General features: G+C 42.8%; 1 protein-coding gene across 4 annotated transcripts in view; it reads left to right on the top strand.

Moving 5' to 3' along the window:
- The window catches only part of SPHK2 (sphingosine kinase 2), an 84,934-nt gene that overhangs the window by 21,862 nt on the left and 41,981 nt on the right, over positions 1-21,091 (top strand). For all 4 annotated transcript variants that reach the window (XM_072110503.1, XM_072110504.1, XM_072110501.1 and 1 more), the window contains exons 3-4: positions 13,988-14,137; positions 14,227-14,321. In XM_072110503.1, the coding sequence (XP_071966604.1) occupies positions 13,988-14,137; positions 14,227-14,321 (245 nt within the window). The remainder of the gene's footprint in view (positions 1-13,987; positions 14,138-14,226; positions 14,322-21,091) is intronic.

Here is a 21,091-nt window from a genome sequence, read left to right on the forward strand (position 1 = left end):
TGGAGGCGCAGACACCCCGGACGCTGCTTTGAGCAATTTAGCCGTCTTCCTCCGGTTACCCATGGCGTCTGGGCAGAGGGGGCCAGTGATAAACAATCGAGGAGCCTAGCGTCCAGTAATTAGCAGAAATAGAATCAGGGCCCACGTGGGAAATTGCAGCGGCACTGCAAGGGTTAATACAAAACAGAACCCGGGCAGGGGGTCACTGGGAGTATGGAGGACTCAGTGCTGGGCTGCACAGCTTGGGGTCCCCAGGTGAGAGGTGGGCAGCAGCAGGGGAATTACTTCCCTACCTTACTCCTGGCTGCAGTCCGGCAAGGGAGAGGTTAACCCTGCGCGCCTAGGCCTCAGGCAGCGCAGGGGAGTCCAGTATAATGGCGCCTCCGGCAGGCTGCAGGGGTGACTGGAGCGCTGCCGCGATCCTTCAAGTGGGTCGGCGGCTCCGTATGTCCAGAGGCGGGGGGGGGTTTCCCTCACCGCTCCGGTGTGCAGCCGCGATGTCGGGCGGCTACGGTCCCGCCGCCGCGCTGGGCACGTGGGAGCTGCAGGAGCTGGAGTGCGGGGGGACCGCACGGAGCCGGGGACCTCCGCGATATCGGCACCGGAGCGTGGAGGCAGGTACCCGCGGCACCGGGGAGCAGGCTGGAGGGGGCACAGGTGGAGGATGGCTGCCTAGGGAGGGTGATGGGGTGCCGGGTCCCGGGAGCTCCGCGGCGCACGTCCTCCTAGCTCGGCATCAGGCCACGCCCCCCCTGGATTCCCTAAACCTTAACCCCATAAAGGAAAATAGTGCCAAATGATCAAAATACCACTTTTCCATTTTGTCCCCCATGACGGCCCCCTGGAGGTTGCTTCCCTTTTCTCTGTAGGGACAGGAAATTGAGAGTATTAAAAGGCCCTCCCCCAACCTCCCACCATTGTTTTTCCTGTCCCTACAGGGGATAGGGTTGAGAGTAAATCCTCTCTCTCTCTCGCCTCCGGGAGGGAGGGGGGGTATGGATCTCGTACCTCTCGGGGTGCTTGTCCTCCCCAGCTCTCCCTCGTCCGAGCTCCTGACACTACTTTGGGTCTCCAGTTCTGGGCTGCCCTTCGTGGCGTGCCGGTGGCCATACAGCTCCTGCAGGGGTCTGCAGTGGCCGGCACATCATCCGCTAGTATGCGCGATGCCCCTCTTCCGGTGACCGGAAGTGACGTAGCCTAGACCTCGGCGCAGGAGGTGGGGCAGCCTGGGAGACGGGCTGCCACTGATGACGTCAGACGCCGAAAGGTGAGTATTTTAGACGATCGCAGTGTAGTTTCACTTCTGCTGAGGTCTCCATGGAGCTGGACAGCATGGCGGATGTGGCTGAGACGCGATCCCTAACCCTGGGTTCTGTGAGTAAACGCTTTTGGGAATCTGTGGGGCTTGTTTCCCTGTCTATTGCCATTTTTTGGGGGTCTCTTGTAGAGGTCTTTACTGATTTAAGTACTCCCTATCTTCTTAATTAACAGGAGAAAGATCTCCCGAGAGAGAGGGAGAGACAAACCCAAAGAGAAGGAACCAGATAAGGATAGGCCTAAAAAGGCTCCTTCCAAGCGTTGCGTAATTAGGCTTTTCTTACATGAGGCATCTATGTAAGGAATGCTTAGACAGAATCCTTAAGGAAGAGAAGCCCTCTTTTTTTTGGATGAGTTATGAGGGAAGAAATTAAAGTCTCTAAGGGTGCCCCACTGAAAAGACCCCGAATATGTAGACCCGGATGATGAACAGCCTTCATGCTCATACGAGATCGTCAGAGGACCAGGATGTTTTTTCACAACCCCAGGTGGCTAATGACCCAAAATTTTTGTTTGCCAATGAAGATTTGGATAGCTTGATAATGGCCCTAAGGGATACCTTAAAAATTGAGGATAAAGTAGAAGAAAAATCCATGGTAGATGAATTATTTAGAGGACTGAGACGGAAGAATTTGAGGGTGTTTCCTGTTATAGAAAATTTAAAGGGTCTAGTTGTTGACGAGTGGAGAAAGCCAGAGAAACGGTTAAATATCCCTTAAGACTTTAAAAATCACTTACTGTTTGACCCAGAAGAGACCAAATTGTGGGAGAACGTACCCAAAGTAGACACTCCTATTAATCCTCTCAAATGCTACCAGAAGGGCGCTCTGGTTAAAACAATGGTCGGGGGACATTCGCTCTAAAGCAAAACTTTGCAGCCTTCCTTTTTCAGGTGAATTCCTGTTTGGATCTGAGGTAGATGAGATTCTTGGCAAAGCTGCGGATAAGAAGAAAGGTTTTACTGAAGCTAAACCTACACCAAAAAAGCTGTTTTTTTTTTGTGTGGCTTTAGAGCAAACCAGGACCAGCCAGAGAATAAAGGGAGATCTTCCTGGAGACAGGGCTTCTGGAATAGTTCCAGGGGAGGAAAGAATAAGCCATTCCTATTCAGTTTCTTGAACAAACAAGAAAAGAAGCAATGATGCCAGGGTGGGAGAAAGGTTAACCCCTTAACGCTCTGCGCCGTAGCTCTATGGTGCAGAGGTATAAGGAATGTATGAAGAGGGCTCACGGCTGAGTCCTCTTCATACAAAGGTGGGGGTTTTTGCATTTTGCAGAAAACCCCCACCGCTAATAACCGCGGTTGGTGCTTGCTTGCGGGCGCCGCCATCTTGTTTGCGATCGCCGCGCCCCCGAACGTCATCAGGTGGTGGCGATCGGTTGCCATGGTAGCCTCGGGTCTTCTTTTGACACGAGGCTACATGGCTTCTGCAGTTTCGTTACAATGAGTCAGTGGCTCATTGTAATGAATGTGCTGCAAAAAATGCCATATATTGCAATACAGAAGTATTGCAGTATATGGTAGGAGCGATCTGACCATCTAGGGTTAATGTACCCTAGATGGTCTAAAAAATTGTGAAAAAAAAAAAAAGTTTAAAAAATAAAAAAAATTTATAAAATATTAAAAATTCAAATCACCCCCTTTCCCTAGAACGAATATAAAACATAATAAACAGTAAAAATCACAAACATATTAGGTATCGCCGCGTCCCAAAATGCCCGATCTATCAAAGTATAAAAACGGTTACGGCCGGCGGTGACCTCTGAGACGGGAAATGGTGCCCAAATGTCCGAAATGCGACTTTTACACCTTTTTACATAACATAAAAAATGGAAAAAAAAAATGATCAAAATGTCGCACAGACCTCAAAATGGTAGCAATGAAAACGTCGCCTCATTTTGCAAAAAATGACCCCTCACACATCTCCGTGCGCCAAAGTATGAAAAAGTTATTAGTGGCAGAAGATGGCAAAATGTTTTTTTTCTTTTTTGTACACATTCGTTTAATTTTTGAAAATGTATTAAAACACAATAAAACCTATATAAATAAATAAGAATAAAGCTGAGCTGTTATTTTGAGTGCACAGTCAAAGTCGAAATTACTGAGCCCACAAGAACGCAGGTTTTTTTTTTCAATTTTTCCACATTTGGAATTTTTTTTCAGCTTCGCAGTACACGGCATGTTAAAATAAATAACATTACGGGAAAGTAAAATTTGTTACGCACAAAATAAGCCCTCACACAGGTCTGTACACGTAAAAATGAAAAAGTTATGGATTTTTGAAGTTGGAGAGCTAGAAATGAGCCGAAAAACCCTGCAAAGAACTTTCTCCCCCAGTGGAAGAACATAACAAACAGGTTGGGTGGCTTCCATTATCCAAGATGGTTACCATATATAGATATGATGTCTTCTCCTCCTCATCGGTTTTTTCCTGTCCAGGCAGTCCTCAGGAAGTCTGACACATCATCTTTGGGAGCAAGTGTCTACCCTGCAGAACCTGGATGTGGTTTGTCCAGTCCCTCCAGAAGAGAAAGGTACACGGGTCACTACTCCCCCCTTTTCCTAATAAAGAAGCCAAATGGGTCTTACAAGTTAATCATAAATTTGAAATTCTTGAACAAATGGGTGACATATGTCAAGTTCAAAATGGAGTCCATAAAATCTACCACCCCTTTAATAAACCGCAATGCATTTTTGTGTACTCTGGATCATACTATCATATTCCCATTCATGCAGATTCTCAGAAGTTTTTGCGTTTTGCAGTGGTTTCTCCCTCAGGGGAAGTCTCATTTCCAATTTACAGCCTTACCATTTGGTCTTTCTTCAGCTCCCCGAGTCTTTACCAAAGTAATGGCGGAAGTGGTCAAATACTTGAGGACCGAAGAAGTCCTAGTGGTCCCATACCTAGACATTTCCTGCTAGTAGAAGACTCGATAACCAACTAGAAAAACAAAAGAAGGTGACAATAGAAGTTCTTCAGGAGTTGGGCTGAATTATAAATTTGGAAAAATCTGATCTTGTTCCCAATCCTATAAAATAATTTTTGGGAGTATCCTTAAATTCATTGACCTAAACTTCTTATCTTCCGCAGGAGAAAGTAGACAGATTACTTCTGAAAATCAAGGACTTCCAGAAGAGGAAATACATCTCGATACGAGCAGCGACGAGTCTTCTGGAGTCCATGACCACTTGCATCCAATGTGTAGCCTGGTGCCAGAACCATACAAGACCTCTTCAGTCCTGGATCCTGTCAAAATGGGACAAAGATTACCATCACCTGAACTTACGGCTAAAGGTTCCTTCAGCAGTAAAATCCCTAGACTGGTGGAAGGATCTTGATCACCTTCAAAGAGACGTGAACTGGGTTCTCTGGCCAATAATCCAGATTCAGACGGATGCCAGCACCTCAGGTTAGGGAGCTCTTCTTCCAGGGAAGTATGTTCAGGGCCTCTGGTCCCATTCAATGTCTCGTGCATCCTCAAACAAAAGGGAACTGAAAGTCGTCCTAAAACCCCTGGAAGCCTGTACCAAGGATCTAAAAGGGAAGCACCTAAAGATGTTCTCCGACAATACAACTACGGTTGCATATTTAAAGAGACAGGGCGTTACAAGGTCAAGGAAACTTCAGAACATTTCCCAGAGAATATTTTCTTGGGCAGAAGAAAATGTTCTTTCAGTTTCAGCAGTTCATCTGAGAGGCTCAGAGAACGAGGTAGCAGACAACCTCAGCAGGACACCTATTCTCCCTCACGAATGGAGTCTGAAATCCGAAGTGTTCCGGGAGATTGTCCTCAGATGGAAATCCTTCCATCGATCTCTTTGCATCCAGGACAAATTCAAAATTCGAGAAATTCTACTCCCTAAATTCGAAGGAAGTTCCTTGGGGTCTGGATGCCTTCTCCCAGCCTTGGGATCAGGACCTCCTCTATGCATTCCCTCCAGTTCCTCTGATCAACAGAGTTCTCCAGAAGTTAGTATCCAGCCCGGCCAAGCTGATTCTAGTAGTTCCCTTTTGGCCGTAGAAAAGCTGGTTTCAGCTTCTGCAAAAACTGTCTCTAGACCTTCCTTTAATCCTTCCCAAAATTCCAGACCTCCTGCACCAGGTACCAGTCTTACACCAGAACCCAGGGTTCCTGAATCTATCAGCCTGGATCCTGAGAGCGCCTTCCTAAACACAAAAGGACTCTCCTTTAAGGTAATAAAAACTTTGAGGAATAGTAGGAAGCCTGTGACCCATGCTATCTATCTTAAGATATGGAAAAAAATCTGTGCCTGGTCAAAAGACCAACCTAACCAAGATTCTCCTAATATCTGCCAGGTTCTTGATTTCCTGCAGGAGGGATTCGACAAGGGATTACTGCCTAGTACCCTGAAAGTCCAGGTGTCAGCTTTAAGCGCTTATTTTGATACAGCACTAGCGGAACACAGGTGGGTAAAGAGATTCTTTCAGGCCTGTACCCGCTTAAGACCTACTATAAAGGAATCTTCCCCCCAGTGGGACCTTTCCTTGGTCTTAGATGCGTTAACCTCAGACCCTTTTAAACCCAATGATTCAAATAATGTTTAACGCTTAAAACAGCATTTTTAGTTGCCATCACATCCGCTAGAAGGATAGGGGAACTTCAGGTCTTGTCGATTTGTGAACCTTATCTATCAGTTTGAGGATAGAATTACTCTCAGACTTGATAGAAATTTTCTACCTAAAGTTGTTTCTAACTTTCACAGGAGTCAGGAGATCGTATTGCCATCTTTCTGTTGTCAGCCTAAGAATGCTACGGAGGAGAAATGGCATCTCCTAGACGTAAGGCGCTCAGTACTTAGATACTTAGAGGTCCCTGGAGAAAGGATTCAAACCTTTTTGTTCAATTTGCAGGGAAAAATAAGGGAAGAAAAGCCTCTAAGTCAACTACTGGCCAGTGGATCATAAATGCGATCAGGGACTGCCACGGTCTTAAAAGTGTTCCTATCCCTATGAAGATAAGGGCTCACTCTACCCGAGCAGTCTCCGCATCTTGGGCTGAGAGGGGGAGCCTCCATTGATGAAATTTGCAAAGCAGCCACTTGGAGCTCAAATTCCACCTTTGTTAACCATTACAGACTAAATATAGCCATGGTAAAAGATCTGGCCTTCGGCCGTAAAGTCCTACAAGCTGTGGTCCCTCCCTAACTGGGGATAATTTGGTATGTCTCCAGGGGGCTGTCATGGGGCACGAAATAGAAAAAAGGAATTGTTCCTCACCGGTAATTCTGTTTCCATAAGTCCACCATGACGGCCCTATTATTTCCCTCCCTTGTTGTTTTGATGGTTTCTTCTTGTAAATACTGTATGTGATTATAACATGCTAAATAAAATTGAGTTGAAGCCTATACCGGTGTAGTTATTTGGTATACATTGGTTTGAGGTTGGGGGAGGGACTTTTTTAATAGTCTTAATTTCCTGTCCCTACAGAGGAAGGGGAAGCAACCTCCAGGGGGCCATCATGGTGGACTTAAGGAAACCGAATTACCGGTGAGGACTAATTCCTTTTTTTTTTTTTTTTTTTTTTTTTTTTTTGCACAGTGATAGCTGTAGAATTTAAGCCCACAAGAAAATGGCACAAAAGCGTTTTTTCACCAATTTCTCAGCATTATGCAGAAAAACAAACCCTCACAAAGCTCTTTACATGGAAAAATAAGTTAGACTTTTGAAGGTGGGGAGTGAAAAATGGCAATACAGAAAAGGGGTTAAGATGGCAATATTTGATCCATAAGCAGGCCAACTTATAGTCCCCCAGTCCCTTCCTCTACTCAGAACTGTTGTCACTGTATGTGGGTAATATTAATCAATATATGGCAGGAATATTCCACACTGAATGGCAGTAATACAGTATTCATCACTATATTAGCTTCTAGTATAGTGTTATTGGTAATGTTGGCCTTTCTCTAGTGCTCTTTTATTACCAGAATTATGCTATTTATGTGGTTTTAATGGTGGCGTCATGATGTCGGTGTTATTTGTCTCTTGTATAGTGGTATTGTGGCACTATTGGGCTAAATTGCTGTGTTGGCACCTTGCAATAGAAACGTCGGCTTTGGTTTGCAGTTTGGGCACTTGGTCTCTTAAAGCATGTCGCAAGATGGCAAACCTTTATCAGCGCATCACCCGATCTCCATTACAGTGGAGACAGTGGCAGTCAGTTTTTCATAGTGGCTTAGACAGCTTTTATATATGTGGCATATGCCATATGTGTTAATCTGTTCTTATTGGATTTCATACTTTTTGGTAAAAACTACACACATCTCTTGCGCAGCTGATACGTAAGTATTTCCTTTGGCAGGAATTTATGCCTAAATTTGTGACTTTTTGAAACTCGCTTGATAAATCTGGCATAAGAAGGCTTAACCCCCCCTCAACGACTTGGCCGTTTTGCACCTTCCTGACACAGCCTTTTTTTGAAATTTGACATGTCATAACTGGTTATAACTTGCTGTAACATATCTCTGTGTGTGTGTGTGTGTGTGTGTGTTTTTTTGTTTTGTTACACATTCTATTTCATATTTGATGAGAAATTTTAATCAATTTGTTTTAATTTAATTTCAATCAAAATGTTTTCCAAATTCTAAATTTTATACTTTTTGGAAAGTTGGTCATATCACCAAAATAACTAACATTCTGCTTTAACTTGGCATCATTAACACCCTTTCCATTTTTAGGATGTTAAGAGTTTTGTAACTTTAGGTCTGATTTTTCCAATTTTCACAAAATCGTCAAAATGACACCATTTTAGAAACTGCACCCCTCAAAATACTCTAAACAACCATAGGGAAGTATGAGCGTTTCATGGACCATTGCACCTTAACAATGGATTAAAAAGGAATATGCATTTTACAATGTTTAGTGCAATTCCTCCTGAGTATGCCAATACCCATTTTGTCACTGTACACAGCTGTACGGGCACAGGGTGGCACTTGGAAGGGAAAGAGCGTTGTGTTGTTTCGTTTCTGGAAGTCAAATATGGCTAAAAATGTTTTCATGTGTCAGGATGCATTTAGAGAGCCCTAGTGGTACCAAAACAGAGGAGAACCCAAACAAGTGACACATTTTGGAAAGTACAACCCTTAGAGAATTTAGCAAGGTTTAACAGGTGTTTGATTCAATTAGGAAAAAGGTGAATTTTTTTTTTTTTTTTGTTCGATAGTTTTTATAAGAGAAAATTTTAACAGGTTTAAAATGTACATTACATCATATCACAGCTGTGAGGGTAGTCAGATATGTCAAGCACAAACATCTCTAAAGAACAGTCCCCACGCAGGGGGAGTAGATGTTAGAACGGTGATGGCGAACCTATGACACGTGTGTCAGTGCTGACACGCGTAGCCATTTTCACTGACACACAGCCACCCGGGAGTTTCATCCTCGGCTCCTACACAGCTGAGTAGCGGTGCAGTAGCCAGGAGGCTGAGAGATTGCAGTGAGCTCCCAGCACTCGCCCCTCCCCCTGTGTGAGCTGTGTCTCCAGGTATCAGAACGGGGCACAGCAGGAGAGATGACCCGGCCATAGCAGACTCCTCTGCAGCTAGTAGTTGTGTTGTGGAGGGGGGAGGGAAGGCTGCACAGACAGAGGCTACACTGCTGCTGCCTTGTGTGATGTCCCAGCAGCTGCCACCTCTACACTGACTAGCTCCAGAGCAGGGACCAGGGAGGACAACTACTCCCATCATACAGTGAGTAATGTCAGTGTACCTCTGCCACCTCTACACTGACCATCTCCTCAGCAGGGATGAGGGAGGACAACCGCTCTCATCATACAGTGAGTAATGTCAGTGTACCTCTGCCACCTCTACACTGACCATCTCCACAGCATCGATGAGGGAGGACAACGACTCCCATCATACAGTGAGTAAGGTCAGTGCACTGTATGATAGAAGACAGTCATCTGGGCTTTTGTGTCAGTTTTGTGATGTACAAGCCATGAAATAATCGCAACGCCTTGCAAATCGCCAGACATTGTGGTTATTTTGCTCCTCATGAAGGAGATGTGGACAGCGGCCCCTGCGCCCTCACTATAACCTGTGAACTTTCATGACTGAAAGTTGTCAGGTTATTATGCATTTCCACATCTGTCTGATTGTAACCGATCTATTACAATGTGCAATTTGCACATAGTAATAGATGATTGGGAAAATCCCCATATACTGCCAGACTGTAGAATGGCAGTACATGGTAGGATCAATCAGACAACCAAGGGTTAAAGTACCCTAGAAGTTAAATAATTATACATATTACATACATATAGTTATTTAAACTATAAATATAACAAAATCATGCTTTTTTTGTCATGGTGACACACCACCCGAGTTATGCTCGTTTTTTTGGCAAATTTTGACACACCAAGCTCAAAAGGTTGCCCATCACTGTGTTAGAACATGTCAGATTTGATCAGGAGCATATCAAAGCAGACAGATGAATTTTTTAAATCTATAAGCTATAACACGGTATTTGAATGATAGGCCTGACCGTTTGTAAGCTAAAGTCAAACATAACTTATAGTCCATTGCCACAGTAAGTATTAGGGTTAGGGTGTTTTTTACTTAGATGCCTCTAGTTCCTAAAAGATTATAATTATGACACCAGTCCCTTGAGAGACATAGGGGAAGGAGGACCCCAATTCCCATATGAGCTTAGGAGCATGTGACTTCAAGAAGCCATGGGACATAGTAATTTTGTACGTAAATACCATATTAAGTTCAGATATAAGTTCTTCCCTGGCTGAGATCATGTGAGATTTCCACTTTCTTGCGATGAGGATTGTGGCAACAGTCAAGACTTTCACCAATAATTTCTTTTGGTGTATTGGGAATCCCTTTGAGTAGTAGGGCTAGTAACGGGGAGTCTGTGATGCAGCTAGAGAGCACTTGTTGCAGAAGATAAAATACATTTGCCCAGTAAGTGTGTAGTAGGGGGCAACCCCAGAAAATCTGTGACAATGAGCCCCTTCCTCCGTATTCTCTCCAACATAGCCAGATGTCACCCAACACATCACACCTAAGACGAATTGGGGTGTAGCAACATTGTAGCATAAATTTAGTAACGGGTTCTACATGAGCCGTGCTTTGGAAATTATTCTCATTGATAAAATCTAATTTTGAGGGGAAATGGTCATATCAAGCTCTCACTTCCACATTCTCAAGGGATGGAGATATTGAAAGGACATGCACTGTGTAATTTTGGTGTAAAAGGGGCTTAAAGAGAACCCGTCATGCAAAATAACCCCCCTAAACTAAATATATTTTCATAAACTGCCATTAGAGAGCATTGCCTCTATCCCTTCATTGTCCCTCTACATGCCTGTAAACCTAAGCAATGAGGTCCTAAAGCTCTATGCAAATGACCTGTGAAATGTCCAATGAAGCATTAGCATATTCAAGCTGTCCACTCTATTCATTAGTGGGAGGCACAGCCACACCCCCAGTGCTTGACTGACAGCCTGTATAATGATGTGAGGCTGTATGATGTGCTTCCTGGTGCTGGTGGCCACACCCCCAGAGCATGACTGACAGCCTGTATAATGGTGTGAGGCTGTATAATGATGTGCTTGCTGGTGGCCACGCCCCCTGCAGCCTGTGTTTGCATGTGTGTGTGTATAGGAGAGATACAGCAGCTCCAGGCAGCCATGTTACAGCAGAACATGTCAGATTCATGTGTAGCTGATGCCTGTGTCTCTCACCTGTATATTAGGAGGATGCAGCATGTCAGCAGATGCAGTATAGACACTAACTATGCTTTACTATACATTACACACAGACATGAGCAGGGGGGGGGGAGAGGGGAGGGGTAACAGGGGTGACATCACTGCCTCTGACCATGTGACCAGCCTCATTTACATAATAAAGAATAGATGATTTTACAATGATTAATGTATGAAATAACTAGATAAAGGCTGTGATGGGATCCTTGTGAGCTGCTCCAACAGGTAGAGGTGACAGGACAAGTGACACAGACCTGATGACAGGTGTCCTTTAATACCCTTGATATTACGAAATATGAGAGTGAAAATGTCTTTGTTATAAGAGGGTTTTGTTGTCAGTTTAGTCTTGATATAGTGCGTTTCTTGGGCATATCGGAGAAAGTCTTTGTCGGGCAAGGCATATTTGTCTGAACTGAAGCAAATTCTCTCCATCAAAAAATTGCGCACAAGTATTTACACCTGCTTCCATCCATGTTGATGGGGTAGTTGTAGGGATAGCTATAGCTAAGGTGGAGAGCGGAAGATCTGCCCATGTTGACTTTTTACCTGTAGCTGCGTGAAGGGACTTCCATCCTTGGATGAGCACCTTCATCGGGGTAGATGGGAAGTTAGGCAGAGGTATGTTCCAGATGGATGCAATTAAAATCTTGTGGAGGTCCAGGCTACCACTCATAGCCGATTCAATTTGCATCCAAGAGGCCTTGACTGTAGCATTATGCCAGGAGGAGCCTTGGGCTTGTAGATTAGTTAAATAATAAGCTTTTAGATCGGGCATCCCCAAACCTCCCATGCTTTTATGTTTGACCAATATATGCCTAGCCAGCCGTGGTTTTTAATCAGCCCAGATATAGCGGGAAAGAATAGATTGTGCTTTGTGGAAAAAGAGTTTGTTATGGGTAGGGTCCTGAGCAGGTACATCAGTTTGGGTAGCAAAAGCATCTTGAAGGCTGCGATACGTCCCAGCTGAGACAGTTCTCCTTTTTGTAATGTCGTACATTCTTTGGATAGTTCAGCGATTTAAGGTAGCAAAATTGTTTGAGAATTTGTGGGTGACCTGGTGAGAGTTGTGCCTAAGTATTTGAGTAAGGATGTTTGCCAGTCCAACATGCATTTAGTTTTTAAGTGGGAATATGCGACGGAAGGGCTTGGGATTTATGTGTATTGAGTCTATAGTAGGAAATCTTGCCAATTCTGTAATTGTGTCCATTACTGCTTCCAAAGATTTCTCGGGGTCTAGCATTGTGAGAAATATATCATCCACGTAAAGTGAGATGAGGTGGGAACGATCTGTACCCCCTGAATGTCTGGGTTCAACCTAAAAATAAATAAAGATTAAAGAGAACCCGTCATGCAAAATAACCCCCCTAAACTAAATATATTTTCTTAAACTGCCATTAGAGAGCATTGCCTCTATCCCTTCATTGTCCCTCTACATGCCTGTAAACCTAAGCAATGAGGTCCTAAAGCTGTATGCAAATGACCTGTGAAATGTCCAATGAAGCATTAGCATATTCAAGCTGTCCACTCTATTCATGAGTGGGAGGCACAGCCACACCCCCAGTGCATGACTGACAGCCTGTGTAATGATGTGAGGCTGTATAATGATGTGAGGCTGTATAATGATGTGCTTCCTGGTGCTGGTGGCCACACCCCCTGCAGCCTGTGTGTGTGTGTTTAGGAGAGCTACAACAGCTCCAGGCTGCAGCTATGTTACAGCAGTACATGTCAGATTCATGTGTAGCTGATGTCTGTGTCTCTGTGTATTAGGAGGATGCAGCATGTCAGCAGATGACATACACACACACTAGCCATGCTTTACTATACATTACACACAGACATGAACAGGGGGAGGAGAGGGCAGGGGTAACAGGGGTGACATCACTGCCTCTGACCATGTGACCAGCCTCATTTACATGATAAAAAAATAGATGATTTTACAATGAATAATGTATGAAATAACTAGATAAAGGCTGGGATGGGATCCTTGTGAGCTGCTCCAACAGGTAGTAGTGACAGGACTAGTGGCAGAGACCTGATGACAGGTGTCCTTTAAAGGGGAGAGGGGGCACCCCTGTCTTGTCCCGTTTTATTAAATTTCTAAATGTTTCTAAATGGGTCAAATTAGGTGCCATTAGCAAAGACCAAAGCTGAAGGGTAAGAATATATAGGGCATGGATGGAGTTTAGCCATCTATGCCCATCAACCTGAGTGCCGAGAAGGCGTCCAACCAATTAATGCAGTCATTAATAAACCGGATTTATCACCAAAATAGTCAGTTCTGAAAATATGGGAAATCCCTATTCGATTTGTAAGCCTCGTGACGTCAAAATAAATTATCCAGACATTTCAAAAATTATGAAAATGTAAAGAAGACATATGGGAAATGTTATTCAGGTGTCGCAATGATTTCGACAATTTTTAAAAAAATTCATCTATTTTTATTTATTTTTTTTTGTAAAGAAACGCAAATCTTATCAGCCGACATTTACCACTAAAATGAAGTATGACATGTGAGGAAAAAACACTCAGAATTGTTTTGAACCGTGTTCAAAAGTTATAACCACATAAAGCGACGCAAGTCATAATCCAAAACATCTGGCTGAGCCTTAAGCTACAAAATGGCTGCATTCTTAAGGAGATTATTTTAACCCCCATTTTTGTCTATAAAATTACTTGTTTGTGCAAAGTTGTGTAAAATATTAGATACAATGCTCTTGGGTAAATCTATGCATACATTCATTACATCAATGGGGCACACCCCAGTATGTCAGTGTACTTGGTTTACAATCCTTTATCCTGGTGGTTCTTTAACGTTACATACTTTGGAGATCAATTATTTTGTTTGTACTGCCATATGGCAACTGTCCACTATTTATTTGTATTTGAGCTGCTTGTATGTCTAGATTTTTGCTCATTACAAATATATTTAATTTTTCTCCAGAGATTTCTACAACACTTCAGCCGAAACCTAGGCGTTTAATGCTTCTACTGAATCCATGTGGAGGACGAGGCAATGCTTTGCAACAGTGTCACTCAAATATCTTGCCCATCATTACAGAAGCGGACATCAGCTATAACCTTATACAAACAGGTAGGCTATTTATCTTCTTATCACAACATTAAAATGATGCTGCCTTCTTTTTTTTCTCTGTAACATTCTACCTTTTTTGTGCTCAATAGAAAGACAAAATCATGCCCGGGAGCTGGTGCAGAGTATTAATTTGGAAGAGTGGCATGGCATCGTAGTCATCTCTGGAGATGGGCTTCTTTTTGAGGTAACCTGATGGATAATTTAACCCAATAATGACTGAGCTGGATGTGAGCTTTAGTTTCAACAAAACTTTATTGATCAATAAGCGAAAAGATGCCTTACAATAGGACAGACGAAACATATGCCCCTCGCAGGGGGAACAAATATACAACAGTCTCATTGGATACATAGCCAGATACTGTATCAATTTGGATGCAAGCTTAAATACTATGCATTTTGTTTATGTAAATTGCGTCCAAGCAATCTATGAGGTCAGTTTTTAAGAGATGAAGCAAATGGTACAATAAGGGAGGAGATCCATGTTCCCTATGTGCATTATGCTGTGCTAAACATTCTTTTTTTGACAATGGCAACCAATGTGTCATTTACTTATGCGTGGAATCTACTTTAGAAGGGCATTGTGATTCTTCTCAAAATTGATTTTATTTATTTTTTTTTTTTTCAACAAAATGGTATTTTATTGAATTGTTACTGACAATACACATACATTGATAATAGAAAAATAAAAAGGCAGATGAACTTTAAGAAAAGTGTGCAAATCAACTGGTAAGCAATTATTCTGCAGTCCAAAAGAGTCTGGTGCTTTCCTGGTTGCATTACAATTTGTAAATAGCATTCAATATATTTCTGAAAATCTTGAATCAGTCCAGAGCGGTTCAAATATTTCTAATCTATGTTCTTGCAAAAAGAAAAAAATATAATATTCATAATGTCAACAAAATATCTAACTGCAAATACAATATGGATGTGACATATTTTTTTTTTTTTTATCCTTTTTTTTTTTTTATTTTTAGCAAGAAATATACAGTACAAAAACAGAGGTCAGACATTGCAGTTTAACAGTGTTCACCCATATAGCATTTTAACAAATTCGTACAACCAAGTTACCCACCTAATGCTAGACACAGTCCAACCTATCAAACCCCTCCCCCCCACCTTTTCCCCTCCCACCCACTGGCAGAGAAAAAAAAAAAAAAAACCTAGTAAAACACTTCCTCAGCAGTAAGCAACCTATTTCCATTTGCTCCAAATCTCAGCCCATTTCCCTTCAGTTCCACATTTGTCAGCATAGATTTGTTCATATCTTTTAATCTTTTGTGAAAAAGCAAGCCATTGGTCCACATTGGGTATCCTGCTACTTCCCCATTCTCGCGCAATCAGAACCTTTGCTAATGTCATAAGCTTTAATACCAGTAACTTCTCTTTTGGCATCGTTTTATCGCTAGTTCCAAACATGCCCAAAACCGCTACACCAATCGAGGGAGTCAGTGGCCGCTCTAGAATTTTGTTTATCTGCTGGTGTACCCCGTCCCAGAAACCCCTAAGTCTGGGGCACGCCCAAATTGTACGGAGAAAGTCAGCCTCCTCTATTTCACATTTAAAGCATTTAGATGAGCTCTTCACTTTCATCTTGTACAGCACATCTGGAGAGTAGTATAGTCTATACAGTACCTTTGTCTGGATAGCTCTGTGATTTTCACTAATAGATCCTAACTTCACGTTCCTGTACACCCCTTCCCACTCGTGCCGTGTTATCTGTCCTATCTCCTTTTCCCAGTGTTCTTGTGACTTATGTTTAACCCCTACGAACATACCTTTAATTAATAATCTATATACCCCAGCAACCACCCCCTTTTCTTTTTTAGTGTTTTTAATAAAGTCTATACATGGATGTGCCTCTAACTTTATGCTTCTACGCCTCTTTATTGCTTTGATTGCGTGTGCTAATTGTGAGTATCTCAAGAAATCCCCATTGTTCAAACCTACTTTTGTTTTAAGTGAAGCGAAACCTACCACTGCCCCTTTGTCCAGTATCTGAGAAAAAAGGTACACCCCTCTATTTTCCCAAAAAATGGGATCTGGAAGATTTCCGAGCTCTGGAAAGAGGGGGTTGTGCCACAGAGGAGTGTCTTCTATAATACCTTCCATATGAATTATTTTCTTCACCTGACTCCATCCTTTATGTATGGCCTCCTTACTTGTATTTAACTTCTTTTTTTCCCCCGCTGCCCCCCTCTCCAGTGCTTCATACACCGTGGCGGCTTTCCCATCTTCTATTATCCAGGTTTTCAATGGATCATCCCTATCCTTCCATCCTACTATCCGGGACATTTGGGCCGCAAGAAAATAACCCTGCAGAAAGGGAATACCCAGTCCCCCTTCTCCTAGAGGTCTGTATAGGTGGCTCATTTTGATTCTAGCTCTCTTCCTCCCCCAGATTAATTCATTAAGGATAGCTTCTATTGCTTTAAAAAAAGAGTTATCAATCCAAATTGGACAAGATGACAGAAAAAACAAGACTTGTGGTAGCAGGATCATTTTTATAAGAGCAATTCTATCCGCAAAGGATAGAGGTAGTCTATCCCATATGTGGACCCTACTTCTAACCAAGTTAATTAGAGGTTTCAAATTGAGTAGTTCATATTCTTGCACTTTTGCTGAAATTACAATCCCAAGATATTTCAACGTTTCCTGGCTATTCATTTTAATTTCAGATTCTAACTCTACTGTCATATTCTCATCCAGTGGCATCAGACCTGACTTACTCCAGTTTATCTCTAAACCTGAGAGATGACCAAATTCTGTCACTGTGGTTACCGCATTGGATATCGATGCGGGGGAATTTCGAAGACATAGCAGGATGTCATCTGCATAGAGGCACAGCTTGTCCTCTGATCCACCGCTTCCCCCTCCCTCTATACCTCCGTGTGCCCTTATTTTAATAGCAAGGGGTTCGATAAATAAGGCAAAGAGGAGGGGGGAGAGGGGACAGCCCTGTCTCGTACCCCTGCTAAGAGGGAAACTCTCCGACTCACTCCCATTAATGCCGATCCTCGCCTTGGGGGAATTATATAGACACTTTACCCAGTTCACAAACTCCACCCCAACGCCAAATTTGTCCATCACCTCCCAAAGGAACCCCCACTCGACCCTGTCAAAGGCTTTAACAGCGTCCAATGACAGGATCGAGCGGAGGCCCCCCTCACCCCTCTCCATGGAGACAAACAGTCTATTCAGACAGTCGCTCACTTTTCTGCCCGGGATAAACCCCCTCTGGTCCTCATGAATAATACCGGTGATTACGTTCTTAAGACGTCTGGCTAATGTCTTTGCTATGATTTTAGCGTCGGTATTAATCAATGAAATGGGTCTGAATGATCCTGGGTCCAGTAAGTCCTTGTCTTTTTTTGGAATTAGAGTAATAATAGCTTCGGACATTGAGTCCGTCACTTTCCCCCTTCTATAAATTTCTTGCATTGTAATTAACAGCATTGGGGCCAGCACATCTTTATATCTCCTATACAAACCGAAGGGGAGGCCATCCGGGCCTGGGGCCGAGTCGCCACTACAGGAGTCAATTGTCTCCTCCAACTCCTTCAACGTAATCGGCAAGTTAAGCGCTTCTACCTGATTCCCAGACAAACGTGGAAAGCTAATATCCTGCAGGTATCTTTTAATATCTCCCATTTGATTTTTATCCCCAGCCGACTCATAGAGGTGCTGATAAAAGCGTTTAAATTCCTGCAGTATATCGTGTTGATCTCTATGAATCTGTCCTCTATGTCCTCGAATGGCTAAGATGTTCTTGTTTCCTTGTTTATTGTTGTTAATCATATTGGCTAACAATTTACCTGTTTTCCCCTTTTCCGTGAAATGTCGCTGTCCCGCAAAGAACAATTTGTGTTGGGCTTTTTCAATTAGGAAGGCTTCATATTTTTCCCTGGCGACCTTGTAGGCCCGAGTAGGAGTAATATCTCCTGAGCGTCCCAAGTTCCCAGATGCGTCCTCTACCTGCTTTTTTAAATCTACCTCCTTCCTTTTGAAATCTTTCTTTTTAACATTAATCGCATGTGAAAGCGTAGACTTAATAAATAGTTTTAACGTATCCCAGACTGCAAGGGTACTTGCGGTGTTGATGTTCCTGTCCCAAAATTCTCCAATAGCTGTTTTTAAATCCAGACTGGGTTCAAGAATAGTTAACCAGTGGGGGTTTAATTAAAACTTCCGCCTACTGAATGATGGTTTCCCTAATGTAACTAGGAGTGGGGCGTGATCAGAGATCACAATAGGTTCATAGGTCATTCTGGAGATATTCCTCAGCACCTGAGAGTTAGCCAATCCATGATCTATTCTGGACAGGGTATTACAAGATTTATTATGACAAGAGAAAGCCCTTTTTTCCCCATATTTTGCTCTCCATATATCCTGTAAACCCATATCTTGACAGAAGTTATTCAATTTTAACCCCTCATTAGGATTTGTTTTCGTTGCCCTCAGTAAGTTGAGGCGATCAAGATGAGGATCAAGGACCATATTCAAGTCACCCATAATTAGGATTCTAGTACAGCCTTTGGCCTCAAAGTGGGCAAATTCTGTAAGAATCTTTACCGATGGGGGAGGGGGGATATACATAAATGCAAGAATATACTCAATTCCATTCAGCAGACAGTGTAAAAATATAAACCTACCCTCGCTATCCAGTTTTTTGTCGAATAGTTTGAAATCTATACTGAAATGAATCAACACCGAGACCCCTTTTGAGTAATTACCCCCAAATGAGTGAAGTTCCCATACAGCCCATCTTTTTTTTATTTTGTATCCTATTTCTGGGGTTAAATGGGTTTCCAACAATACTACCACAGCTGGCAAATGTTTATTTATTACGTCGAATATTGCGCATCTTCTTTTCCTATCACTCAGGCCCCTAATATTCCAACACAAAATTCTTGTTGCCTTCTCCATTCAGAGAGAGAGAAGAGAAGAAAAGAAAAAAAAAGGAAACCCCTGCCAGTGTCACCCTCCCCCCCCCCATCCCCTTACCCCAACTTGATCCACTTGTAGCGGCATACAGAGGATCCCTATACCTTACATCGCCCTCCCAACATCCAGTGACCATTTTTGCATATTTATATAGCGTTCATTATTAACATTTTATCAATTTACATCATATTATTGATACATTTGATCTTCCCTGCCTCCTGTCTAGATCCCCTGTCTCTCCAGCCAGCTTGAGGCTTCCTCTGAGGACCCAAAGAACAATGTTTTATTTTTATAGATTACCCTCAATCTGGCCGGGAAAAGCAGGGAGAATTGTAGATTTGCCTCGTGCAGCCTATTTTTCACCATCTTATAGCTTGCCCTCAATTTCTGTGTCTCCCTCGCATAATCTGGAAAAATGGCCACTTTTTTCCCATCCATAAGCATCTCTTGTTCTTTTTTCCTCGAATTTCTAATAATGTAGTCCCTATCCTGTGAATTAAGACATTTCACCAAGATTGTTCTAGGGGGTGCCCCTGGTATCGGTTTCTGGAATGGGATTCTATGAGCTCTTTCCACTGCAAAATTGGAGGATAACTCATCACTGCCAAATATTTTCAGTAACCACTTCTGCAGGTTGATGGCCATATTCCCTTCAGAAGGGTTCTCTGGAAACCCGATTATTCTTATATTGGCCCTCCTTGACCGATTCTCCTGATCTAGCAGCTTTTCTTTCAATTGTACATTCTCTTCCCTTAATTCTTTTATGTCTTTCTGAATTGATTTAATGTCTTCCTCGGTTTTCCTAACGCTCTTTTCCATTCCCTTAATTTTATCCCTCCGTGAGTTCAAGTCCTCCCTCATCAACGAGATGTCAGAGCTTATGCAACCAACCTCCTTTTTTAGCTCAGCTACTGATGATTTAGTTTCTTGCACCGTGGCGAGGATCTGAGCAAGAATGTCTTCGCTTACGGGATTAGGGTTTTCATTGGCTGGGGAGTTCGATCCTGAGCTGTTAGGGGCTGGTGGGGGCAAATCCTCCTTACTACTTAGTTTAGCTTTGGTTGGAGAGGCCTTCCACATTTTATCTAACCCTCCTGACCTTCTTTCTGGCTTTTTTGGAGGCATGATGAAGTAAAGAAACCTACACCCAACAATGGCAAACAAGCAATACAGTGAGACCCACTTACGTTCTGGGGCCCAACCCCTAATAGGTAGGTTATAAGCAAGTGGTGATAGTTAAATCGTTTTACAAATTTTAAGCCGGTTAGTTATTATCCTATTATTGAGCCAAGCCTGAATTAGCTAAATTTAAGTCTTGCGGAAAAAAAGCACAAAGGGCAGGCTGCAAATATATAATACAATGGCACCTAGGTCGCCACCGTCGCCGCGGGCTTATACCTATTTCAACACAGACTCAACTAAGAATGCTCAATAATACAGCTTAGGCAAAAAGAAAAAAAAAAAAAAAGGAAGGATGTTATTGGGGCAGACCCAGCGTTCCGACCCAGAGCATAGGAGTTGTTTGCCAAAATAGAGACCTTAAAGGCGACCTTAAAGATGCTTGGCCAGATGCAATATTCACCTTTACCTATCAGGTTTACAGAGTACTGCTGCAGCATGCGATTTTTGCCTCAATTCAGACAGAGGAGAAGTACTAGTTATAAAGGGCTGATATATCATACAATTACAACTCAAATCCCAAAGGTGAAAAGATGCTAATCATACAGTTTTAACATAAGACCCTGTGGGAGCAAAAATGAATTAGATGCAGGAGCCTAATCAGAAATATTGGGGAGACCACCTCAGCTTAGCAGACTTTTCCCAGAAATCCACATGCAACCAAATTGCTGTTTTCCTAGTATTGACTATAGTCCAAGCAGAAGCAAAGTGTTAGTAGCAAAATGTTAATATAGCTTGCAATTTCGGCTTAAGTCCAGAAGATGGAAGAAGTTAGTATAACATCAATAAATAGCGTAACCACTGATCCCAACTGGTCGCTGGTCCCGGCCGCAG

Source organism: Engystomops pustulosus, chromosome 6, assembly GCF_040894005.1.
Source record: "Engystomops pustulosus chromosome 6, aEngPut4.maternal, whole genome shotgun sequence".
Taxonomy (NCBI): Eukaryota; Metazoa; Chordata; class Amphibia; order Anura; family Leptodactylidae; genus Engystomops; species Engystomops pustulosus.